At 47.2% G+C, this 26,575-nt stretch overlaps 2 protein-coding genes across 4 annotated transcripts in view; one reads left to right on the top strand and one right to left on the bottom strand.

The window, feature by feature from the left end:
• The window catches only part of CNNM4 (cyclin and CBS domain divalent metal cation transport mediator 4), a 41,449-nt gene extending 24,374 nt beyond the window's left edge, over window positions 1–17,075 (bottom strand). For all 3 annotated transcript variants that reach the window (XM_042981258.1, XM_042981257.1, XM_042981259.1), the window contains exon 1: window positions 15,674–17,075. In XM_042981258.1, the coding sequence (XP_042837192.1) occupies window positions 15,674–17,075 (1,402 nt within the window). The remainder of the gene's footprint in view (window positions 1–15,673) is intronic.
• Window positions 17,076–17,170: 95 nt separating this feature from the next.
• The window catches only part of LMAN2L (lectin, mannose binding 2 like), a 46,418-nt gene continuing 37,013 nt past the window's right edge, over window positions 17,171–26,575 (top strand). Inside the window, exon 1 of the mRNA XM_042981281.1 lies at window positions 17,171–17,194. The gene's annotated coding sequence lies outside the window, so the exon portion shown is untranslated. The remainder of the gene's footprint in view (window positions 17,195–26,575) is intronic.

Raw genomic sequence — 26,575 nt, forward strand, 5'->3', positions numbered from 1 at the left:
AAACTGCAGCAACATTTGATGTGGAGCTCATTCTGTTACCAGTAGAAGCAGGGGAGGGGGAGGAAGAGGGCAGGAATATTACCTGGTATATTCAAACTTGTTCACCCAAACTGGACTATTACTTAGAAGAGGAAAAAGGACTTAATTACCAAACAATTCTTCTCCCTGCCACAAAACAAAAATAAAAACCCTAATAGAAATATCTGAGATAATCTTATAAATCTTCCTCCCTGGTAGTTTGTTTACTGGCTGAAAAAAACAGTTCTAGACCTCTCTCTCTCATGAACACAGGTGCCAAAATTCTAAATAAAGATATTGGCAAATCAAATCCAATGATGTGTGGAAAGGATCACACATCATGACTAAGTGAGGTTTAGTCCAGTTATGCAACAAATGTTTATGGGTGAACATTCAAAAGTCAATCAGTGTAATTCAGAATAAAGAAGATACATCATGCAATCATCTCAACAGATATTTAAAAAGCACTTGATAAAATTCAACATCTACTTATTATAAAAACTCTTAGCAAACTAGAAAAGAAAGGAAACTTTTCTGATCTGATAAAGGAACTCTACCTAAGAACTACAGCAAAATCATATCTAATGATAAATTTGGAAAGTTTTCCCGAGACCTAGAATGAGGCAAGGATGCCCCTGTCACCAGTTCAACACACTCCTAGATGTCCTAGCCAATGAAATTAAGAACAAGATATAAAATGTAGAAGTTTTAGCAAGAAGTAAATAAAATTGCCATTGTTCACAGGCAACATAATTATGTGTGCAAACAATCCAAAAGAACTTAAAATAAACTATTAGGATTAATGAGTAAATTCAGCAAGGCAAATGGTTTCAAGGTCACTATACAAAAATCATCCATACTCGTGTTACATTATAAAGAATACATCTGGGGGCGCCTTGATGGCTCAGTCAGTTGAGCTTCCGACTTTGGCTCAGATCACAATCTCACGATTCGTGTGTTTGGGCCCTGTGTCCAGCTCTGTGCTGACAGCACGGAGCCTGCTTGGGATTCTCTCTCTCCCTCTCTCTCTGCCCTCCCCTGCTCACGTACACAGGACAGATCTCTCTCTCTCTCTCTCAAAAATAAATAAACATAATAAAAAAAGAAGAATATATCTGGTCTTGGACTCTGGCTTCCCAAAGTGAGATTCAAAAACTCTTGGAATTTCCTGAGTAAATAGAAGTGGCTTTGTTATTCTGATGAACAACTCCAGGTGGGCCCCTAGGTAGCTTCAAGGCAGGGCTGGTCACCAGTAAAACCAAGCATTAGAGGGTCAGAACTTTCAGGTGTCCTGCCTTCCAGGGAAGGCAGTGGGCTAGAGACTGAGTCCAATCATGTGGCCAATAACTTAATCAATCATGCCCAGGTAATGAAATCCTGATAAAAATTCTGGACCACACCCTCAGGGAGGGTGGGAGAGGAAAAAAAAACAAAAAAACAAAAAAACAAAAAAAACCAAACCCAACCCTCTGGACCCCAAAGCTCAGTGGAGCTTCTCAGTCATAAAACACATTGATGTGCCCGGAGGGTGACACACCCTAACTCAATGCGGCCAGGCCACGGAAGCTCCGCATCCAAGCCTGTTCCTGTTCCAGACCTCACTCTAGGTGTATCCTTTCAAATAAAACTGTAATCATAAGTGTAGCACTTCCCTGAATTCTAGGAGTCATTCTAGAGTATCATCAAACCTGAGAGGGGGGGGTCGTCATGGGAACCCGAAATTTATTGCCAGTCAGGGGCAGTGGGGGAGGGGAGACCTGACTTATGACTGGCATCTGAAGCAAGGGCAGCATGTGGGTGGCTGTGAGGGAGGTGTGGGGGGCGTGGTCCAATGCTAACTCCAGGTGGTTACCATCAAAATTGAATTGCAGCACACCCCCCAAGCGGAACAATTTGCAACAAACATTTTAGAAAACACAATTTTAAAGACACCATTTAAGATCACAAAATACTTAGGAATACATCTAAGATGTGTAAGACTTCAACAAAGAAAACGACAAAAAATTATTGAAAGAAATCAATAGGCTATAAAACAAATGGAGGGGTAACCACGTTTATGGATTGGAAGATTCATCGTTATAAAGATGTCAAGTCTTCAAGTTGATCTATAGATTCAATGCAATTCCATTAAATTCCTAGGAAAAAGGCTAAAGAACAGTCAAGATCATCTTAAAGAAGAACGAAGAAAGAATAATTATTACCAAATATCAAAACATATTAGAAAACTACTGCAGTTATGTCAATGTGGTATTGAACAAGGAAAGACAGAGACCAATGGAATATGAGAGTCCAGGGACAGACCCACACATATTTTTACCACAGCTCAGTGGGGAAGGACAGTTTTTCCAACAGCGGTACTGGACCAGCTAGATAACCCATACGGATTTTAAAAAAGATTCAAACTGTAATACTTCAGGAACAAAAACAAATTCCAGAAGGATTACAGCTCTAAGTGTGAAAAGGAAACATTATAGCTCTAGAAAATAACACAGGACACAAGCTTCCTAACTTGTGTACAGGCAAAGAATCTTCAACAGGATATGAAAGGCACTAACCCATATGTTTATTAGCATGTGAAAATGTGTTCACATCATCAGTCACTAGAGAAATGTATCATAAAATCACAATGAAATACTACCACACACCTACCTAGATGACAATATCAGAGTTGGGACAGGAGTGTAAACTTGTAAGAGCATTCTGGGAAAGTGTCTTATCTGTGCCTATGCTATGTCCTGGCAATTCCACACTTAGGTATATTCCCAACAGAAATGCCTACATAACATCACCAAAAGACATGAACAAGAACATTTTTAGTGGCCTTATTTAAATTTTTTTTTAATGTTTTATTTATTTTTGAGAGAGAGACAGAGTGCAAGCAGGGGAAGGACAGAGAGAGGGAGACACAGAATCCAAAGCAGGCTCCAGGCTCTGAGCTGTCAGCACAGAGCCCGATGTGGGGCTCAAACTTATGAACGGTGAGATCATGACCTGAGCCGAAGTCAGATGCTTGAACAACTGAGCCATCCAGGCGCCTGTTAGTGGCCTTATTTAAATAGTTCCAGGGGCGCCTGGGTGGCGCAGTCGGTTAAGCGTCCGACTTCAGCCAGGTCACGATCTCGCGGTCCGTGAGTTCGAGCCCCGCATCAGGCTCTGGGCTGATGGCTCGGAGCCTGCAGCCTGTTTCCGATTCTGTGTCTCCCTCTCTCTCTGCCCCTCCCCCGTTCATGCTCTGTCTCTCTCTGTCCCAAAAATAAATTAAAAACGTTGAAAAAAAAAAATTTTTAAATAGTTCCAAATTGGAAACAACCGAAATGTCCATCAACATCACAGTATATTTCTATCATGGAATACTATATAGCAATAAAAAGGAATGAGCTCCATACAACATGGATGAAACTCATAACCTTTATGTTGAGCAGGAGCCAGACACAAAAGACACATACTGGATGATTCACTTATAAAAGTTCAGAAACAGGGGGCGCCTAGGTGGCTTGGTCGGTTAAGCGTCCGACTTCGGCTCAGGTCATGATCTCACGGTCCGTGAGTTCGAGCCCCGCGTCGGGCTCTGTGCTGACAGCTCAGAGCCTGGAGCCTGCTTCGGATTCTGTGTCTCCCTCTCTCTGCCCCTCCCCTGTTCATGCTCTGTCTCTCTCTGTCTCAAAAATAAATAAATGTTAAAAAAAAAAAATTAAAAAAAAAAAGTTCAGAAACAGAAAAAATTAAACCATCATGATTGGGGGGACAGGAGCAGTGATTGGGAGGGTACATGGCAAGAGTCTTCTAGGGTGTTGATAATGTTCTATCTCCCGAGCTCAGTAGCAGTGACACAGAGCTATTCCTTTGTGAAAAACTATCAAGTTATACATTTATGATTTATGCACTTTGCTTCAATGAAAAGTTTACTTTAAAACATATCTAGGTGGTTGCCAGAGGCAGGAGATGGAAGGTGAGAGAAATGGGAGAAGGTGGTCAAAAGGTACAAACTTCCAGTTACAAGATAAATAAGTTCTAGGGATGTAATTTCCAGCACAATGACTATAGTTAACAATACTGTATCATATATTTGAAATTTGCCAAGAGAGTAGATCTTAAAAGTTGTCATCTCTTGTGCTGAGAGAAAGAAATGTTTTATCTCTGTGTGGTAAGTGATGGATGTAGTTAACTAGACTTACTGTGGCAAACATTTATAAAAATATGGAATCATTATGCTGTACACCTGAAACTAACAATGTTATATGTCAGCTGTATCTCAAATTTTTAAATTTTTTTATCTTGTTTTGTTTTAATGTTTATTTATTTTGAGAGAGAGACAGAGACAGAGACAGAGACAGAGTGTGAGCAGGGGAGGGGCCGAGAGAGAGGAAGACACAGAATCCAAAGAGGCTCCAGGCTCTGAGCTGTCAGCACAGGGCCCGAAGTGGGTCTCTAAACTCATGAATGGTGAGGTCATGACCATGAATGGTGAGATCGGACACTTAACCAACTGAGCCATCCAAGCGCCCAACTGTATCTCAACTAAAACAAACAAACAAACAAACAAACACCACCTAGAACAGGGTGCCTGGGTGGCTCAGTTGGTCAAGCGTCTGATTTTGGCTCAGGTCATGAACTCACGGTTCATGGGTTCAAGCGCCTTGCATTGGGCTCTCTGCTGTCATACAGAGCCTGCTTCAGATCTTCTGTCCCCATCTCTTTCTTCCCCTCCACACACCCCTCAAAAATAAATAAACATTAAAACAAAAAAAAAAGAATTTTTGTTTTTTTAAATCTAGAACTAACAGTAAATTTTCCAGCCTCGAGTTATTGGAATATCCCAATCTTGTCATCTTTTTCTTAGTATCCATGATCTTACTGAAAAGTGACATGGAACAGGGCTTAAGAGCTTGGCCTCTGGAAGGGAACAGCTGCAGTTGCCAGTTAGTTGTCATACAGTCTGGAAAAGATTCTTAGCCTCTCTGAGCCTCAGTTCCCATCTATAGCATTTGGAGGATTAATTAAGTATTTAATAAAGGTTAACCATTAATGAAGGCATTTCTTCCTTCTTTCTGCTCTCTGCTCATACTTAACCTTTTTCCAGAGCTCTGGGTCTGGGGCATTTCTGGGGAGATTGGGCTTCATGGGGAGGCTCTGCTCTCTTAGATACCCCTCTACTCTCTGCTGCTTTTCTAGCATAACCTCTTCTCTCCCTAACTGGGACACCAGGGAGGGAGCAGGCAACAGGTGAATCCTGACATGAAACAACCCAAGTAGAGGTGCAACTGAGAAATGTGGCCCTGCCCCTTGACCTGCCTGGTTTCCTGGATCCTCAGATTAAACTCCCACGGTTGGAGCGCCAAATGTGCTGGCATTCAGGATGGCAGGCTTAACTTTCTCCAACTTTAGAGAAACAAATAATTCAGTAAATGAGAAGAATCTCCCCAATTTGAAGTTTCTCTTCCATACATTTTTTTCCTTAAGCTCTGACATCTGTTACCCTTAAGATATGCACTAGGGGCCCAGATAAGACGGTATCTGAATTAGCATGTAATTATATAGTGGGCTCTTTTGACCTCAATGTATTCAGAATTCCAAGAAAGGCACCACACCCGGACAGTGGGGCAGCCTGCCACCTGAGCCAGTATATGAGAACCACCACGGCCCAAGTTGGTGTCCGTGCCAACTGGGGCACCTTTGGATAGTAATAACAATAATTTTTAAAATAGCTAACATTTATTGCATGATGACAATGGTGCCAGGCACTGAGCTAAGCAGTTTACATGCCTTACCTCATTCAGTCCTCACCACAACCCTCTGAGCTAGATACTGTCATTAACATGGACAACCAAATCACCAGCAACCAAAGAGAAACTTCTGAGACTAAGAGTCAGTGACTATTTTGGGCCTTTCATGAAATAAACTCCACTGTAGATTTACTCACTTTACACACTTTTTATTTATTTATTTTTTAATGTTTATTTATTTTTGAGAGGGAGAGAGAGAGAGAGAGAGCACGAGCGGAGGAGGGGCAGAGAGAGAGAGGGAGACAGAGAATCTGAAGCAGGCTCCAGGCTCTGAGCTGTCAGCACAGAGCCCGATGTGGGGCTTGAACTCATGAACCACGAGATCATGACCTGAGGTGAAGTCGGACACTTAACTGACTGAGCCACCCAGGAGCCCCAGATCTACTCACTTTTTAATCTTACTCTTAGGGGGGTGCCTGGCTGGCTTAGTTGGTACAGCATGTGACTCGATCTTGGGATTGTGAGTTTGAGCTCCATGTTAGGTGTGGAGATTACTGAAAAAAGTAAAAATCTTTAGGTGTGCCTGGGTGGCTCAGTCGGTTGAGCACATGACTCTTGATTTTGGCTCAGGTTGTGATCCCAGGGTCGTGGCATCTAACCCCAAATGGGGCTCCACACTAAGCACGGAGCCTGCTTGGGATTCTCTGTCTCCCTCTGCCCCTCTCCTGCTCATGCTCACTCTGTCTCTAAAAAAATAAATAAAAATCCTTTAAAAAAAAGAAACCAACTTAGGAAAGTGTGATGAGAGATGGACTAATTAAAAAAAAATTTTTTTAATGTTTATTTCTGAGAGAGAGAGAGACAGACAGAGAATGAGTGGGGGAGGTGCAGAGAGAGAGGGAGACACAGCAATCCAAAGCAGGCTCCAGGTTCTGAGCTGTCAGCACAGAGCCTGACATGGGGTTTGCGGGGCTCAAACTCATGGACTGTGAGTTCATGACTTGAGCTGAAGTTGGACGCTTAACCACCTGACTGAGCCACCCAGGTGACCCTAGATGAACTAATTTTAAAGCAGGACTCCTGGGGCATCTTGGGTGGCTCAGCCAGTTAAGCATCTGACTCTTGATTTCTACTCAGGTTATGATCTCACGGTTCATGAGTTCAAGTCCCACATCAGGCTCAGTGCTGACAGTGCAGAGACTGCTTAGAATTTCTTTTTCTCTCTCTCTCAAAATAAACCTAAAAAAAAAAAAAAAAAAAAAGCAGGACTCCAGGTGACTGTGCATGTGTGCATTCATGTGTATGTGTATGTGTGTGAGAGCCTGCATGGAGGGATGAGTGAATCTGCCCCCTTGTGTAAGGAAGGGGGTGTGTGTTTAAGCATATCCATGTGGAGGCAGAGGTGTGTGTGGTGTGTGTGTGTGTGTGTGTGTGTGTGTGTGTGTGTGTGTGTTGTGAGCCTGTCCTATGTGTATTTGGCGGGGGGAGGAATGAGTGTGTGTGGGAGTAAGCCTGACTGGGATGGGGGGCATGGAGCCTCCTTCCAACCAAGGCTCCTGGCTGCCTGCTGGCCAGAGACTAGGCGGTCCAGAGAGCCTGGGGAAACCAGTCTTTCAAGAACCCTGCCCAGGTCACAGTAAATCAGCCCTGCAGCATGGAAGCAACTCTGACTATAACCTCTGGGGAATGCTCCAGCAACACCAGGTTTAACCCCCAGCAAAACAGGCTGGCAGCTAAACACACACACACACACACACACCCAACCTGGCAGCTGCACACCCCAGCCCTCTGGGCTCACCTTTTCATCAGCCACACAGTGCTGCCCAGCCCTCAGTCTGTGGAAATCCTCCAAGATACTCCTCCCAAGAATCCCAGGGATAAAAAGGGATTTCATGTCTTATAAGAGGAGCAATCAGAAGAACCAATCTAAACAGGGTTCCAAAAAGCAAGGCACAAAATTGTATGTAGACAATGGTTTCCATGTGAAAATACATATGAGCAGCTAATGGGAAAGTTTACATGGCTATAAAAATGAAAATGGTTTTGGCAGGAAGGATGGGGTTTGGGGCAAGTAAAGTTTCAGCTCCTGCCCCCTCACCCCCACACACACAAAAGGAAAAAAAAAAGAAAATGGTTTTGATCTTGCTGCTTGTGACATGATTTTTAGAGTAAATTTCTAAAAAGATTATTATAACAAATCAAAATATTAAAAAGTAGTTCTCTCCAGATCACAGGTTCATGGGTTGTTTTGTTTAGATTTTTCTGTGTTTCCTAAAGTTCTGATGATAAGATGTATCTGGTTTATAATAACCACTAGTAAAAAGAAAATCACACAAAAAAATGGAACAGGAATAGACTGAGGAGTCCAGACTCCAGTTTATGAAGTGGGCCAGGAGTCCTTTATGTAGCCACAAAGCCTTTTACAACAGGATGTCTTGGCACACTCAGGCGTGACAACAGGGGTAACCTGAGGGACAGAATGGGCGAGCATCTCGTCACAGGGCAGCTGTACTGGACAGCAGACAGTGGCTCAGAGAAGGAGAGCAGGCAGCTGGATCAAATAGCAGCAACAGCTCCCGACAGCTACACCCCATCCTCCTAGCTGAGGGCCGTCTCAGGCGCCTCTGGGAAATTCCTGAACTCTCACATCCACGGAAAGGGCTGAGGAGCGATCACAATTTGCAGAAGCAGTTTTACCCTAAGTTGGCATCAATGACAAATACACTCATCTCTCATTCTGTGGTTTCATCCAAAATCTCCCAGAATACGAGGCACAGAAGTGGGGAAATGTTGCATCTTATGCACCTTTGAGGATCCAGCTAGAATGCCACCTCCTTTGGAATGCCTTCCCAGACTTCTACTGATAAGAAAGGCATCGGCTTCTCCAAAGGCCCTGCCCCTTACCCATTCTCCTGTAGGACAGTCCTGTGCTTGTGTGTTTCTGTGCACTCATCTATTTAAGCATCTGTTCAATACCCCCCGTCCTGACCAGAGGTGTTCAGGGAAACTCTGGGACTGGGCTTTCTAACTGAAAATATAGGACTTTTGAAAAGCAAACACCAGCATGTTAGATTGGTACGATCTAAGCTCCTAGGGCTTAGACAACAGGCAGTGCCTTCCAGTACACAAGTAAGAGCTGTGGGAAGTGATCTGTCAAGAGGCTGAAGAAACTGCCGTCAGTCCTGGCTTCCCTATGGAGCCTGGCCTACAGGCTGTAGGATGCCAGCGACGGGGAGATGTGCAGCTGCCTGCCGGCCAGCACCATACCTCCCTATCCACGGTGGCCATGCTCCATGCCCACAAGCACCTAACCAAAGAGAAAGTGAGGAGGAGCCTGGCCAGTGTTTTGTCATCTGCCCCGCTGGCACCGTTGCCCTAACAGGCGGCTCCTGTCACTGTCTCAGATACACTTGCTCCCTGGCAGCTTCTCAAGATCAAATCACCAGCTCAGCTGGAGACTATTTCCAGGTGGAGCTGTGAGAGACCAGGTGTGTAGCTGACTTTGCTCTCCACTTTTTTTTTTTTTTAATGTTTATTTATTTTGAGAGAGAGAGCACAAGCTGGGAAAGGTAGAGAGAGAGGGGTAGAGAGAGAGGGAGAGAGAGAGAGAGAGAGAGAGAGAGAGAGAGAATCCCAAGCAGGCTCTGTGCTGTCAGCGCAGAACCTGACACGGGGTTCGATCTCATGACTGCGAGATCATGACCTGAGCCAAAATCAAGAGTCGGACGCTTAACTGACAAAGCCACCCAGATGCCCCAGCTCTCCATTCTTGAGGCTGTCCTCTCCCAGCACCTTATGACTTAACTGTCCCATCCCCAGTCTATGCTTGGCCATCACCCTATCTGGTTTCCCCAGGAGGGTCCCAAAACCACACCTGCCTGGCTCTTTTTCATCTCTCCAAGGAGTCACTTTAACCGAGCTTTTACATGCTCTGCATGTTCTGCCTGCTCTCAGATGACTTCCAAACCTTTAACCCTGGTTCTGGCCTCCCTCCCAAGTGCCCCCACCTAAGCACTTTCACCTGCACACTTGCCTGGATGGACTGTACCCTCACACTGCTCCGTGTGGTCCCAGACCAGCAAAATGGCCATCATCTGAGAGCCTGTCAGAAATACAGGCTCTTAGGAGCGCTTGGGTGGCTCTGTCCATCAAGCACCCAGCTTTGGCTTGGGTCATGATATCTCATGGTCAGTGGGTTCGAGCCCCACATCGAGCTCTGTGCTGACAGCTGAGAGCCTGGAGCATGGTTCGGATTCTGTGTCTCCCTATCTCTCTCTTCCCCTCCCCTGCTTGTGCTCTGTCTGTCTCTCTGAAAAATAAACATTAAAAAAAAGAAAAGAAAAGAAATACAGCCTCTTAGGCCATACCCCAGACCCACTGAGTTCAACTCTGCATTTTAACAAAATGTCCAGGCAGTTCAGGTGCACGTTCAAGTGTGAGCAGCTCTGGTGAGCACAAAGGAGTCCAATCAAGGGTCACATCACTTTACCACTACCACCACCCCCAATTCTCCAAACTGTCTTTGCTTCCGCCTCTTCCCACTTCTGTTAAATGACAACATCATCCATCTAAATCCCAAGCTAGAAACAACAGATGTTCACAACTACTTCCTGGCTCTGACTCCAACATCTCCAAAATGATCACTGAATCCTGTTATTCTGACGTCAGAAGCATCTCGTAGGCCTAGACCTTCCTTGGCCCCACTGCACCTACCAGAACTGTGCACAGTAAGCTTCATTTACCTGTCTGTGTCCCTGGTAGACTGCGAGTTCTGTCAACAGCACTGTTTTAGTCCTCTCTGATTCCCAACAGCAAGCACCATGTCTGACACATAGGCCTCAAAAAATTAGATATTTATTGCAACAAAGGAACAAACCAGGAAACAAAGAGAAATAAGGTACTTAAAGTGTGTCAGATGGTAGGAACCAAAAGTAAAGGCAAAATTATGCAGTGTTTTTTCTTAATAAAGTTGTTTCAGGAAGAAAAACGTACGTGGGAGAAGTGTGCTGTGGCACAGATGGAAACATGGGAAGAGTTTTTAAAGAAAATATTTCTAGCTGTTTTTCTCTTCAATACATATGCCCAGTAACTTTCTACAAGGTCAGTAATAGGTCCAAAGTCATCTCATGGGTGGGTGACCAGGGTGGGTAGAGTTTAAACCCAAGTCTTTACAGGGGGCTAGATGGTTATAAAGTAGGTGGGGAAAGATAAGATGACTACAAATGAGCACAGTGTCTGAAAAGGGCAGGAATGTCACAGAGGGAAAGGACAGCAGAAAGCTGAAAGGTGAGTTTCATTGTGGGGCTGGAGTTTCTGACCGATTTGGGAGAGCTTATTCGTCGCTTTGCCTCCAGGGTCTGAGAGGATCTTTGGTAAAGGAAAAACACAACTGGGCCAGGAGTAGCCCAGGGAGCCGCTGTTCTAAGATCTCAAGCTGTGGACAAAGCCAACCACAACACCCAGTACTGCAAACAGTTCTAGGCGAGGTGTAAGTTGAGGTTTAAGTAGGTTTAAGTCAAAGGACCAAGGTTCAAATGGCATGAGCCTCTCAGTGGCCTTATAGCTCTAACCAATCAGATAGTCTTACTCCTGAGGTCCTGCAGCACCTAGCCCCATGTCTTGCACAGACAGCATGAGGTTCAACAAATATCTAATGATAAATGCCTTGAGTTGGGAGGCAAAGCAGCTGAGAAGCTGTAACCTTCTACCTTAGTCTCTAAGGGAAGCTCAGCCTCATGTCTGCAACTAACTTCTCAAGCCTGTCTAAGTGTGTAGGAGCATCTTCATGACTCACACTAATGAGTGAAGCTATGTATGTATACTCCCGACGGCCAAAAACTGCTTATTCAGAGAAACTGAAGCACAGGAAAAGGGAACCATGCATCACATTCAAGACCCCAGACTCTGGGGACCTGGGTGGCTCAGCTGGTTGAGCGTCTAGCTTCAGCTTAGGTCATGATCTCACGGCTTGTGGGATGGAGCCCCACATCGGGCTCTGTGCTGCCAGCTCAGAGCCTGGAGCCTGCTTCTCACTCTGCCCCTCCCCTGCTTGCACTTGGTCTGTCTCTCTCTCAAAAATAAATAAATATTAAAAAGAAAAAAAAAAAAAAAAAAGGACCCCATGGGGCGCCTGGGTGGCTGAGTCAGTTAAGCATCTGACCAGTTAAGCTCAGGTCATGATCTTGCAGTTTGTGAGTTCAACCACCGCATCGGGCTCTTGTGCTGACAGCTCGAAGCCTGAAGCTTGCTTCTGATTCTGTGTCTCCCTCTCCGCCTCTCCCCCTGCTCACACTCTGTGTCCCTCTCTCAAAAATAAACATTAAAGGGGCGCCTGGGTGGCTTGGTCGGTTAAGCGTCTGACTTCGGCTCAGGTCATGCTCTCATGGTCTGTGAGTTCGAGCCCCGCATCGGGCTCTCTGCTGACAGCTCGGAGCCTGGAGCCTGTTTCAGATTCTGTGTCTCCCTCTCTCTCTGCTCCTCCCCTGTTCATGCTCTGTCTCTCTCTGTCTCAAAAATAAATAAACGTTAAAAAATAAATAAATAAATAAATAAACATTAAAAAAAAAAATTAAAAAAAAAAAAAGGACCCCAAACTCTGCTTCTCAGCTTCTCAGTCCGTGAACCATTATATGTTACTGTAGGAGCTCCTCCTGTCTTGATGCAACTAGAAATATCAAGTCCCCTGGATAACAGCACAACACCCATTTTACTTTATCCCTTATCCAGCTCCTCAAAATTCTAATACCTATGGACTAGGGACAATTCTGTCTCAAATCTAACAGATCATTCATTCATTCCATGACTTTTTATTGAGATGTCTTACTATGTGCCAAGAACCATTCTAGGGCCTAGGGATACACCAGTGACCGAAACAAAGAGCTCTGCTCTTTGGAACTTATATTCTAATGGAAGGAGACAGACAATAAATAGCATAGTAAATCTGTAAATTACGGAGTTGTTAGAAAGTGATTTATGCTATAAAAAAAGAAACATTAGCACAGGGTAGCAGAGATCAGGAAGGTCAAGGAGGATGGAAGGTTATAGTTTCAAATAGGACAACAGGAAAGCCTCATTGAGAAGGTAAAGTTGAAGCAGACAGGAGGGAGGGGAGACAGCGAGGCATGTAACATTTGGGGAAAAACATTCCAGCCTGAAGAACAGCCAGGGCAAAGGCCCTAGTGTGGGAGTGTCTTGGTGTCTTCAAGGAACAGTAAGAAGGCCAGCAGGGCTTGCCAGATAGTCATTCATTAGTTGTTCATTCATTCATTCTTTCATTCACTTAACAAACATTTACTACAGACCCATCTCTTTTCCAGGTACTAAGTGGTGAAAACACTAATAAGGCATGATCCCTACCCACACAGAATTCATAATGTTGGGGAACAAGGAGGAGACAAAATGACCTTAAAACAGGATTACACTCAGAGCAGAAAGACTCTGGCAGAGGTCAGAGTTGGGCCCTCACCCAACTTGGAGATGCTGAAGAGTCTACTGAAGCATAAGAAAGACCCTCAGGCAGATGCCTGACCACACTTGGCAGGCACCCAGCTCTTGTTTTGATGCTGCCGACAATGCTGGCCATGTTAAGCTTGCTCACTGGGTTTTTCTTAGCTAAAAAAAAAGGCTTCCAAACATCAGATTTGTAAAGAAAATCTTTTAAGGTGCAAATGCAAAGTGTTTCCGTGTCCTAGAGGGCCTCAGACTTAACAGGTAAATGCCCGATGGAAAGATTTTGGAGAGGCCATATTGGGGGAAGCCCAGAGTGGCAATGAGTTAGGACAGAACCACAAAGCCCCAGGATGTGTCCATTAGGAGTGACCATCATATCACACTCACATCTCCAGGGCTTCATGCTGCACTGGGTAGACTGTGCCTGCATTTCCATGGAATTAGCAGCACCCCCTCCAGGGCTAGGGCGAGGGCTGGGGCTCAGGTTCAGACCACTGGCCCCTGTTAAGTAAGGTCTAGTGAACTAAAATGTACATCTGGAGAGTTCCACTCAGCAGAGCTCTGGGCCAAAAGATGCTAGCTCTATTTTCCCAGCTTCCTGAAGTAATACTTTTTTTACGTGATGAGTCCAAAGATGGTCCTGCCAACCCTAGGAAGCTCCCACCAGACAAGAGCTGAACCCTGCCGATCAGGGGCTGGGAAGCCCAGCCCAGCCACACTGGTTGTTTCCAGACTCGAGATGAACGATGCAAACGTGCTTGTAGGGTGTGTCACCAGCAACAGTCCCAAGGACCATAGAGGTGGTGAGCAGGAAGCCGCCCTGGTGAGTCCCAACCAGGTTCCTCACCAAGCAACATGGGAGAAGTCCTCAGGGCCAAGAGGCTGCAGGGTGAAGGTGGGGCACAAATCCTCACTGCTCTTCTTCAGGCTCAGCTACCTGGGACAAACAGGTTCTAGGGCCTGGACCTGCAAAGCTCCCCCCACACTGTGTCATCACCACCAGATGTCCCTTCAGTCCCTCTGCAATGAAGCCACCTTACCAGACTGTCTCCCACTTGGACTCATGTTACTCAAGTCCTTCTCAGATCTGATGCTACGAGTCACTCTCTCAAACTGATGAAGGGAGGGTACCAATCTCCCACTCTGGCCCTGACCAGAGCATCTTTTAAGACTAAACCTGGCAGGGCCTCCTCCTACCAATCCCACCCTCCACCACTGACCTAGCCAGTTCCAGGCTCTCCCCAACTCTCATGAAATAATAGACTGACAAGCGTCTGAGGCTTGCTCCCTGCTTGAGTGCCGAAGGTGCTCCCAGCCCTAAACTGGCAGGCTGCCTTAGCCAGCAGGAGCTCTACTTATGGGGAAAGGAAGCAAAGTCCCTGGTCCCTTCCCCCATTCCTTTATGAAGAGCTTCCCTTTCTGCCTCCTCATTCCCTTTGGCCTAGGAGGGTTTTACTCCATAATTGGCTTGTTTACTGCCACTGAGGGCTTCTGGGTGGCAGAAGTGGGAGGAAAAGTTTTGTTGGAAGTAAGGAAAGGGGTGTGTGTCCTGAGCTTTGAGGCTGGTGAGTAAAACTTCCAAGTGCCTCTCTAACTACCTGAGAACTGGCCAAGAACCCATGTGAGGAAAGAACACAAGGCACTGCAAGGCCAGCTGAAGATTCTCAGACCACAGGAGGGAAGCTTATGTTTGGCGCCTGCGAAAAGACAGAACAATAACCAAAACTTGATGTGCTTACTTCTGCTGAGTAGTCGAAAGCATTACTTGGCACTGTTCTGAGTGGGGAGCAAACCAGAGACCTCCCAATTCGGCTTCTGTGGGCTAGGAGCTCCAGTAACATCACTCTTGCTCAAAACTTCCGAAAGCTCCAAGCTCCAAGCAAACTTACTGCCCTGACTGCAGGCTCTTCCAAAGGCCCCAGATGACTCAGCCTCTCCCCCCTGACCACTGAGAGGCAGAGCCTATACCCAGCTCAACAGGACCATCTGCTGGGCCACAAGCACATCCTTTGCCACCCCATTCAGGTGCTCTGCTCCTCGTGGGGTTCCCCGTGCCTCAAGTACCACGTCTCCCCATATCTTCAGGCTCTCCTCAAATGCTTCCTCCCATGTGAAGGTTTTCCCAGGTCCCCAGCCCACTCAGATGTGGGGCTCCACACTCTAATGTCCGTGGCCTCTTTTAAGGCATTAGCCTTACTCTGTCCTGCTTCAATAGCTCCCTGAGGCCTTGCTCTATCCCTCCAAGTGCACGAGTGTGTCTCAACTCTGATTCACCTGAAGCACAAAGCACAGTAGCTGGCAGACAGCAGACGCTTAGGAAATGTTCCTGCTGTCCCAAATACCATTCACCTCAGAGGCACAGGAAGTGATGGGCAAAGGAAAAGAGTCACACAAAAACACTAAGACCAGCAGACACAAAACAGGCAAGCGAATGAGAGGTGTCACAAAGACAGTTAACGGAGAGGGCGAGCATCAGGCCTTACCCTTCTTGAACTCCTCCAGCATGGCATCCAACTTGGTATCATGGAAGACAAAATGCACTGGATGGTTATAGAAGCGGGTGATGGTCTTGAGGGGGGTGCAGTCGTCAGGATCCACGAAGGCCAAGTCTTTGACATAGAGAATATCTACAATATTGGACTGCTCGTCTTCAAACACGGGGATGCGGGTATAGCCACTTTCCATAATCTCCGACATGGTGTTGAAGTCCAGGATGGCATCACTGCGGATCATGAAGCAGTCTTGGAGCTGGGTCATGATGTCCTCCACGGTCTTGGTCCGTAGCTCCAGGGCACCCTGAATCATATTTAGCTCCTCTTTCACCAGATCATTATAGGGCTCCGTTACCTTCAACATCTCCATCAGCTTCTCCCGATTGTAAACAGTGCGAATCTCCTGGCCCAAAACAAAATCCAGTAGCTTGCTAATGGGGAAACTGAGGGGGAAGGTGAGAAGCATAAAGAATTTGGTGAGAATGATAGTATTGGCACCCACTGCCAGCCCGTGTCGGGAGCACAAGGCCTGAGGTACAATCTCCCCAAAGATGACAATGCCAATGGTGGAGGAGGCCACCGCCATGAGTCCAGACCCAATGAGGATGTCTAGAAGGATGGTGAGAGAGGTGTTGACCAGCACGTTTCCCAGGAGCAGCGAGCAGAGTAAGTAGTTGCCCTTGCGCCGAATGGGCTCGATCTTCCGGGCATAGCGCCTTTCCTTCTGGGTGCCACAGTTCTGCACGATGCGCAGCTCCATGGGGTCCAGGGCCATAAGCCCCAGGTTGAGACCAGAAAATATGCCCGACAGCACCAGCAGCACCATAATGAGGAGGATGTGCAGCCAGAGGGGCAGGAACCTCCCAGCCTCCTCCACCATGAAGAGCAGCGAGTCCTTATCGGTCCACCTCTGCCAGGGCCCGTCCACCCCAGCCCGGGTGCACAGTGCATACAGTTTCATGTTCTCGCTCCTCCGGAGGAACTTAGTGAGCACCACCAGCATCCCGGACGTGTTCCCTCGACTCACGTTGACCAGCTGCTGGACGACCAGGTCCTTGGTGAGCTCGGGGCAGTTGGTGGAGTTGTGGGTGGCCTCGGAGTTGTCCACCTCGGTGAAGGAGATCAGGTTGCTGGAGATGGAGCCCAGCCTCTGGCCGTACAGCCTCAGGTTCACCGTACTGCCCTCGGACACGAAGATGATGCCATCCGGATTCATCCCACACGATTTGTTACAGCTCGCCAGCCTCATGCCCAGGATCGCGCCCCGCTGGGGGTCGCTCTGACCCCGGGCCCCCCGCGCCCACAGCAGCACCAGCAGCAGCAGCGTCGCCAGGAGGAGGCGCCCTCGGGCCGGCCCGCCGCCCCGGCGCCCGCCCCCGCCCACCGGCGCCATGTTGCTCCGGCTCGGCCGCCGCCGCTCCCCGCGCCCCGCCGCGCGGCCCCGCTCCCGCCGCTGCTCCTGCCGCTTCGCCGCCGCCGAGCCAACTGCCCGGGCCGCAGGCCTGACGTCAGGTCAGCGCCCCTCCCGCCCCGCCCCGCCGACCCACGCCCCTTATTTGCATGGGAGACCCCGCCTCTGGAAGCGCGGCTCCGGTGCCCGCCCTTAAGGGGGTCCCGCGCTTAAGGTGGAGCTGCGCCTGAGCGCGGGAGCCGCGGGCGGACGCTCGCCCCGCCCTTCTCCTCGCGCGGCCATTCCCGCGGGCCTTTCTGCTCACGGGTTGTACGCGCGGACCGCTCTTCTGCTGCCCAGGCCTGCGCTCCTGGTCTCGCCGCTCCTCTGCCGCAACCTAGCCGGGCTTCGCATGCTCGGCTCTTTCCCCAGAGCACTGCCGCTTTCTTGGGGGGGTGGTGGGGTGGGGGGGCTGGGGGGATTGCTCTTTGCTGGAACCTCGGAAGCAGTACCACGTTGTGCTCGGGCGAGAAAAACGCTTTTACTGATACAAAAAGAAAAAAGAAAAGGAGAACCTGAGGGCTGAGGCCTGAGAGGCCTACAGGCCTTTCGGCCTTGCAGACTGCCCCTTGAAGACTTTTGTGGCCTCTGCACTCTTGAGGGTTTTGATGACCTTGTCCCAAAGCCAGAAGTAGGTTCCACGGCCCTGCCCCCAGTCTGAGACATCCTTTGGCCAGTGGTTGCCTGGTTGGAGGAGAATCTGGGAAACTGAGGATATAGATTGTACCCGCAGAAAGAAGGGCCAAGATCCGTCCTAGTCTTAGGTCATTTCCTTTTAGGACGCGAATGTTGAGTCCCTCCTATGTGCCAGGCATCTTGTTCCAGACTCTGACAATATAGTGGTGAATAAGCCAAAGCCCCTGCCCCCTGGAGTTTACAGTCTAGAGCAGACAATAAGCAAGTAAACACATATGCATAATATTTATTTAATCCTTTGCACAACACTAAGAGGTAGTGTTATTTTTCCATTTAACAGATGAAGAAATTGAATCTAGGCACAAGTTGGAGTCCCTCCAGATTGCTATTTTAAGAACAGGCTTGTGTGACTGGTAAGGCACATTGGAGTGTCTCTCAGACCAGGTTTCTATATCAATAAAACGGGAGTAAGAATGACAAGAGGGCACCATCTCACTAAGCTTATGGGAACACTTGGCCTAGGCATTGAACAGGACAGGACAATTCTGAATGTTCTGTGTAGCTGATGTTGTTGTTGCCTGCCCTTCCAGACCAAACCCCTAACCCCAAATTGTGGTGGTGACTGGCCAGCTGGGGCAGACGCATGTGAAAATGAGCTGAGAGGTGTGGCGCCAGGCCTAGCCCTGAAATGACTACTTCCTGGATGGCCCTACCTTGGTGTCAGTTAGCGACTATGAATTGAGCACCAAGCACTCAGGAGGTGTGGGGAAGACCGCAGCCGCCTGCCCTGTTAGGGGGAAGGAGACAGACAGACAAACAACCTCACAATAATTGCAGAGGTGCACAAAGTAGGGAATCGGGTACCAGGTTGACCACTGGGTCTCAGAGCAAGTTTTTTTCCCAACGCTGGAGACACAGAATCCATTTTTCTCTCTCCCTGCACAAACACATGTGTTTATTTTTGTTGTGGTATACTGTTTGCCAAAAAAAGCAACAATCAATACCAGCCGGAAAGAGCCCAAACAGAGAGGAACAATCCTATAGTGTTGTGCATACTAGGCCAGCCTGAAGCAGTCCCTTTCAGGTAGGCGCCTCACTTCATATTCTACAGTGTTTCTAGCTGGCCACTTTTGTAAGGAGCAGGAGCCCCCGGATGGGCACTAGGCAAGACAGAGCAAAAACAGAAAGCAGAACCTTGGACTGGCTGTTCCCTCCCTTCTCCACCGATACAGGATGAGCCACCTGCATCACCTCAGAGCAAGCCCAGCTTTCAGAGAGGCTTTTGTCCACCTCATTTCATCTTTTTCCAGCCAGCTGGAAACACCCTTCCCATGGTACTTAGAGACTTTACCATTCTATTATTGACCAATCGGCTATTTTTATTTTGCTCTTTTCAAACTGTCAAACTCAGAAGCTCCCTGTATATGCACTGAGTCCAATAAGAGAAGTCAACAAAGGGAAGGGGAAAAAAAAGCTTTTGAGATACTTGGGTTTAAGTGGGAATCTGGTAAGAAGAGTTAGTCTCTGCTAAAGTTCATTTAATTCCACCCATCCACAATTGCATTCACATCCGTACTGAAGTGAATAGAACAGAATCAACAAAGTAAAGAAATGAAATACCTTGTTGCCCACCCACAGCCTTCAATCTGGCAGCGAAGACAAGAATCTCTCGAAAAAAATTAAAAGCAGTGTAACTCAGAAAGTGTCAGAGGAGCTATTTGAGGTCCAGACTGGAGTCCAGGTTCATTTCCTGCCAGGCTTTTTTTTCCCCCTAAAATTTGTTCCTATCTATCTATCTAGCGAGTGAGCAGGGAAAGGGCAGAGAGAGGGAATCCAAGCAGGCTCCGTACTGCCAGTACAGAGTCTAATGTGGGGCTCCAGCCCACAAACTGGGAGATCATGACCTGAGCCAAAACCAAGAGCCAGATCTTCAACCAACTGAGCCACCCAGGTACCTCTCCTGCTAGGCTTTTATCTCTGGTTAGGGCATTTAAACTTTTCTCATCTGCAGAGTTGAAAAACCTCTCCCACAGATCGGTGGGGACAACATGGAGATGGAGGTCTATCTGTGTGAAGAGTCAGGAAGCCTGGACAAATGTGTGGCTTCTGTGAACCAGGCTGTGAGAAGTGCAGAAAGAGATGTGCAAATGAGAAGTCTGTCTACTTTGGGGGTCAGACCTGTTTCTCTGCTGCAGGGTGGAAGCCCTTACTCCCCTGAATTATCTCCACTTGCAAGTAAGGACTTTGGGGAAGGTCTTTCTCAGAGAGGTCTGGTACCTGACTTCTGAGCATCACAGAGCATTCCACTCATGACTTTGGGACCTGACAGGTTCTTTCTGGGCCCTATGGCAGCATGTCTACACCTCCCGGAGAGCACTCCTTTCTGGTCCTGTGCAGGGAGACAGGCTTAAAAGTCTATTGCCCCTTATTTTGTACCTGGCAATGTGCTGACCCTAAGAATCCAATGAAGAACAAGGTCCTAAATAGTAACCTGGGATCTCCTGTTCCACTCCTCAGGCTGTGATCCTCCCAGGCTGTTTTCTTAGTCCTCTTCAACATTTGGGTGTCCAGGATGAGGAGCTCCTGCCAGATAAGCAGCCCATCTGCTGGTGGAGCTCAGAGCCTGAGGGCTGCCATGCCCCCCCAAGTCCCTTGGAGGATGCTGTGGGCCCTGGGGTTCAAAAGCCCAGTTGGGAGCAATTTTCAGAGTGAGGGATGGGCCACATCAATACATGCAGTGGCCTGTTCACCAGCTCTCTGCAAATCTGCAATAACCCTGAGCATTTGCAAGTTATATCTGTGCTATTAAATTGTCTTGGGAAAGAAGGGGCAGTCATCCCTCCACAGAGGGACAGAGCAAGCATGGGGGTAGCTGAGATGGTACCGTGGCTCAAATCTCAACTCAGGTCACCCCAACAAGTGGGGACATGAGGACCTGGTATCATTTTCTACCTGAGACAGACACCTCATTAAGCCAGAGGAGGGGATGAAAGCATCAGAACAACGGATTCAGGCCAATAATAGGATGTGCCTGTGACAGGAAGTAGAATGCCAGAACAGCAAAGGAGAGGAAGCGTTTGTATTAATTGGGTAGGTTTCAAAGCTCCATGGCCATAGGACAAATTGTTCTCCTTTGGGACAGGACCACAGGAGGGAGGATGCCTCACCATAGGGGTTCAGGCACAGCTCAGGAGGCACACTGTGGGGCTGGCTTGGCCATGGATTGCCTGTGTGACCTGGGACTCTGGGACATTCTGGAGTATTGAGTCAGATGATGCCTGGCACCTGGTAAGAGCTCAATGAACATGATCAGTAACCATGATGGTGATGGACATGACAAGGCAGGGATTTTTAGAGGACACTCAGATTTCATTAGCCCCACTGTGTCTCTGCATCCAACTCTAGCTACTGTCTTCGAGTTCTTTCCCTTCCCTTTCCCTGCAGAGACAGAAAGTCTATAGAGGATGATAGAGAAGAGAGGCCAAGGGAGATCATCAGGGACTAAACAAGACCACATCTGGACCCCTTGGGGCTCCGTGGTAAGGGAACAAAGGCGGCTGGGGTGCAGGTAGTACTGCTGGAGGTGACAGGGGTTGTCATGGTGCATGCAGGTTCAGGCTGCAAAGGCTGGCAAGTGGGAAAGTGGAAGCCTGTCACTCAGATCTGAGAGACTTGACAACCCAGAAGGCAAGTCCTCCTGGGGAGAGCAGGGCCCCTGTGAAGAGTCCCAGGCAAGCACAGGTGTGAGAGGGGCTGAGCTCCAGGGCCCTGCCTACTCCCCTTTCTGCTTTCCTCTTCCCCTCCTGTACTGGAGAGCCCTGTCCCCAAGACTGGCTACCCCAACAAGCTTTTCCTTCTGCCTCCAAAAACACCAAGACCCTTTTTTATGTTAAGAGATTAACTGTTAATCACCAGAGAAAAGTAAGGAAGAGCAAGATAAAAAACACTGAGTATTTACAAAAGCTGAAGAACAACTTCTTGAAGTCATTGTCCCTAGTTTCCAACCCCTTTTCATAGCTGGCAAATGGAAACAGGCTATAGCAGAAATGCCATGGGTTCTGTCTCTTACCAGCTGGTGAATTGGGGCAATAGTGCTTGACTTCTTAGGGTCTTGATTTCTCCATTTTTAAGATGGGGATCAAGAGACCCTTGGATTGTACTAAAGGGACTAAATGAGCCCACGTTTGGTAGCACTGCTCCTAAATATGTTTCTTTTCCTTCCCTCAGGCCAGGACTTTCATATTACATTTTATTCATTTATTCATTCCTGTATTTTTATATTTTTACTGGGCTTTTAAAATTGCCAAAATGATACATCCTCCTTGCAACAAATTCAAATCATAAGTAGAAAACAGAAGTTCCCCCAACTTCCCTATCCACTGCCCAGAAATTGTTTCTCTGTATTCTGCCACCTTCTGCCCACTTCATTTTCTCCTTTACTCTGGACTGTAGTCCATTTCCCACTGGATTGAGAGTCCCTCAAGGACAAAACCTGTGTCATAGTCATCTCTGTATCCAACATGCTTGGTATTCCATATGCATTTGTGGAATGAATTGGATTTTCCTAAAAAAGGGGCTAGGAATAATACTGTTGGGGGCCAGGAATGGGAAATGAGGAGGAAGCTTCTAGCCAGTAGTTTTATATATAAAATTGCAGCTAGAAAACTGTTTCATGAAATTGCATTTACCCCTTAATACAATTTCCACTCTAGCCTATGTCTTAAAAAAATGAGGAAAAAAAAAAGTCTGCCCTGCACCTAACTAAAGTGATTTCTTGGCTGATCTCCAATTTGAAAAATACTGGCATCAGTCTCATGCATTGCTCAAGAGCATCCACTGGAATTCTCTTTGGATGAAACTTAGGAAGACTGGTGGGAGTTTGAATGTTCTCCTTATAAATGATACCCACACCCACAGTGCTTGGCATAATCCACATGAGGCAATAAATCTCCCCAGGCAGATCAGTGAGGCATGTTCCTGATCACTGAATCTTATTGTCTCCCAGCCCTGCCCAGAAAAGGAGACGGCCTTTGAGACCTTCATTCCCAAGTGTCCAGATTTCTACAGGTTTGTCCCAAACAATTGCGCAGGTACCAAATACCTGTAGAGCCTTCAACAAATGGCGAGGCCCAAAGGGCCTTGGGGCCTTATCTCCAACATGAGGGGACTGGGTCTGATCATCAGGTTCTATCCTCATTTAAATTCTCTGATGTGTAATTTTCCTAAGCAATCAAGAGAAGGCAAAGATAAGATCAACAAGATCATGGAGTGCCTGGGTGGCTCAGTCAGTTAAGGGTCCTACTCTGGATTTCGGCTCAGGTAATGATCTCACGGGTTCCTGGGATCGAGCCCTGCATTGGGCTCTGCAATGCCAGTGCACAGCCTGCTTGGGATCCTCTCTTTCCCTCTCTCTCTGCCCCGCCCCCACTCGCCCTCTGGCTCTGTCTCAAAAACAAATAAACATTAAAAAAAAAAGAGAGATCAGGGCCACCTGGGTGGCTCAGTCGGTTGGGCGTCTGATTTTGGCTCAGGTCATGATCTCATGGTTTGTGGGTTCAAGCCCCACGTTGGGCTCTGTGTGGACATCTCAGAGCCTGGAGCCTGCTTCAGATTCTGTGTCTCCCTCTCTCTCTCTGCCACACCCCAGCTTGTGCTTCTCTTTCTCTCTCTCTCTCAAAACTAAATAAACATTTAAAAAAAAAAAAAAGATCAACAGGATTAGATGTAGTGGGCATCTGTTGCTCTGAGCTGTCCAGCTTCCTGTCCCCTTCTTCAGGGAACAGTACTCCCTATTCTCTGGGGCCCTGTCCCACCTCCTTTCGCATGGATTCTACTGGAGACAGACAACTGACCAGGCCTGTACAAAGTACCTCAGGCCATAACAATTGACACCTAGGGTGGACAGGATACCAAGAAGCTCTAATCAGGAGTCTGCTGTAGGCTTTCATATGGGGAGAGAGTCCCTAACTGGAGATCACAGTTTCTGCTCCCTGGACTTGGAGTGGGGAAGGGCCTTGGTCAGTCCTCAGTTCTCCAATCACTGTAGCCAGTTTTGGAGAGGGGAAGTGTTTGTGGATGTGTGGATGTGTCAAGCGAAGTGGGTCATGTGCTGGTTCTAGGATACTTCCCTCTTCATTTTCAGGATCAAACTTCTCCAATATTGGGGCCTGGTAGGGCAAGAGGGGAAGAAAGAGAATTTGTCTTTTCTTAATCTCCCATAGTTTGAAACCTTCCCCTCTGCCCCTGACTTTGTGGTTGTTGCCACTTGACTGAATGTTGTTTGTGTCCAGTTGTTGGTTTCTGGTAGTAGAAAGTTCACCTCAGCCCTTGTTGGGACTCCTCCCCTCCAGCTTCTTGCCGTTGAGATACACTTTGCCTGTCAGGCAGCCCCTCTTGAATGAGTCCACCCAGTGGTTGCAGTATAGACCACCCAGGGCAAAATAGTAAGTCTACTGCCTAAGCAGAGGTCTAATTGTGGAATAAGATGCCAGTCTCTCTTCTTGCAGGACCCTCCGAATTTTCTTTTTCTTTTTTTTTTCCCTTCAAGTTTTCTTAGAGCATCTCCTTCGCTTGACTTTGACAGGTATGTTAGTTACCTATTGCCGCATAACAAATGCAGAACTTAGTGGCCTAAAATAATAATCACTTATCATGTCATAGTTTCTGTGGGTCAGGAACTGGGAAGCGGTTTAGCTGGGTGGTTCTGGCTCAGAATTTCTCACAAATTGAAGTCAAGATGTTGGCTGGGGCTGAGGTCATCTGAAGGCTTGGTTGGGGCTAGAAGATTCACCTCCAAGCTCACTTACATGGATGCTGGCAGGAGGACTTGGTTCTTTGTCCCATGGACCTCTCCATTGGGCTATTTACAACATGGTAGCTGGCTTTGCCTGTAATACGTGATTTGAGATGGAAGCCATAATGTCTTTTATGGCCTAGCCTTAGAAATGACGTACCACCACATCTTCCATATCCTATTGGTCATATGGACCAAAATTGATACACGACGGGAAAGTACCCTACAGGAGCAGGTGGCAGGGGTCAGTGGGGACCGTTTGGAAGCTGGCTATCACAGTAGGTGAGGGAAAGTCCTCTCTACTAAACACTAATCAGCTGACAAACTTCCTCCGACCCTGACCCCCAACTGCTCTTCTTAAATATTGGGAATTTGGTCTTACTGGGATGATGGTTAGGATCAGAGGGCCCATTCTCTGCTTGGATTTCCAGTAGATGCATAAACCCAGTACCACCAAAATTAAAATATCTGTCCTCCAAAACATATATCTCTCATGATTTCCCTCCTATCAGTATATGACGATTCCATCTTTCCAGCTGCTGTAGCCAGAAAATCTTGGAATTATCCTTTTTTCCTCTGCTTCCTTTATACCTCTATCAGATCGATCAATAAATCTGTTAACTGTACCTTGAAAATACATCTAAAATCCAGCTACCTCTCCTCACTTCTGCTGCCACCACCCAGGCCCCAGGCACCTTCCTTGCTCCCTTGGATTACCAATATACTTGGTCTCCTTGCTTCTGCCCTTTCCTCCCTACAGTTTTTTCTCAAGCCAGCAGCAGAGTGATTCTGTAAAACACTTAAATGATAAACCCCCTCTGATCAAAACCTTCCAGAGACTCCCAGTTTCTTTAAAAATTTTTTTTAATGTTTATTTATTTTTCAGAGACAGAGACAGAGAGACAGACAGAGTGCGAGTGGGTGAGGGGCAAAGAGAGAGGGAGACACAGAATCTGAAGCAGGCCCCAGGCTCTGAGCTGTCAGCACAGGGCCTAATGCAGGGCTTGAACTCACAAACTGCCAGATCATGACCTGAGCTGAAATCAAGAGTCAGATTCTCAACCGACTGAGCCACCCAGGTGCCCCTTTTGTTAAGTAATCTCTACACCCAACATGGGGCTTGAATTCATGACCCAGAGATCAACTGTCTTATGCTTTTCTGACTGAACCAGCCAGGCACCCTCACTCCTTTCTTCGTTTAAATATTTATAGCAATTGTTTGAGGTAGGTGTTACTATCATTCTCCTTCTACAGATAGAAAACTGGGTCCCAAAGAGGTTAAATAACTTGCTCAAGGTCATACAAGATCAATAAGATCAAAAGAGCCAAGAATTGAAACGTAAACCTGTCTAGGTTTGCATTCCAAGCTGTCATTCTCATTGAGAAACATTGAAACCAAGGAACATCATAAAAGTCTTCATGATTTTTTAGAATATAGAAATCTTTTTACAGCCATGTATGAGTCTAGTTGTTTAAAGAAATACCAAGTGGAATATGATTTAAAGAAATATAATCATATTGTTTAAGAATTTTATTTTAAAAAAAATTTTTTTTTCAACGTTTTTTATTTTATTTTTGGGACAGAAAGAGACAGAGCATGAATGGGGGAGGGGCAGAGAGAGAGGGAGACACAGAATTGGAAACAGGCTCCAGGCTCCGAGCCATCAGCCCAGAGCCTGACGCGGGGCTCGAACTCACGGACCGCGAGATCGTGACCTGGCTGAAGTTGGACGCTTAACCGACTGCACCACCCAGGCGCCCCTGTTTAAGAATTTTAAAAAATTGTTTATTTCTGAGAGAGGGAGAGTGTGAGTGGGAGAGGGGCAGAGAGAGAGGGAGACAGAGGATCTGAAGCAGGCTCTGCACTAACAGCAGAGAGCCCGATGCAGGGCTTGAACTCACTAACGGTGAGATCATGACCTGAGCTGAAATCAAGAGTCTGGTGCTTAACCAACTGAGCCACCCAGGCACCTCTACAATCATATTTTTGCAGTTGGACTCCTTATGCATTAAT

This window comes from Panthera tigris, chromosome A3, assembly GCF_018350195.1.
Source record: "Panthera tigris isolate Pti1 chromosome A3, P.tigris_Pti1_mat1.1, whole genome shotgun sequence".
Lineage (NCBI taxonomy): Eukaryota > Metazoa > Chordata > Mammalia > Carnivora > Felidae > Panthera > Panthera tigris.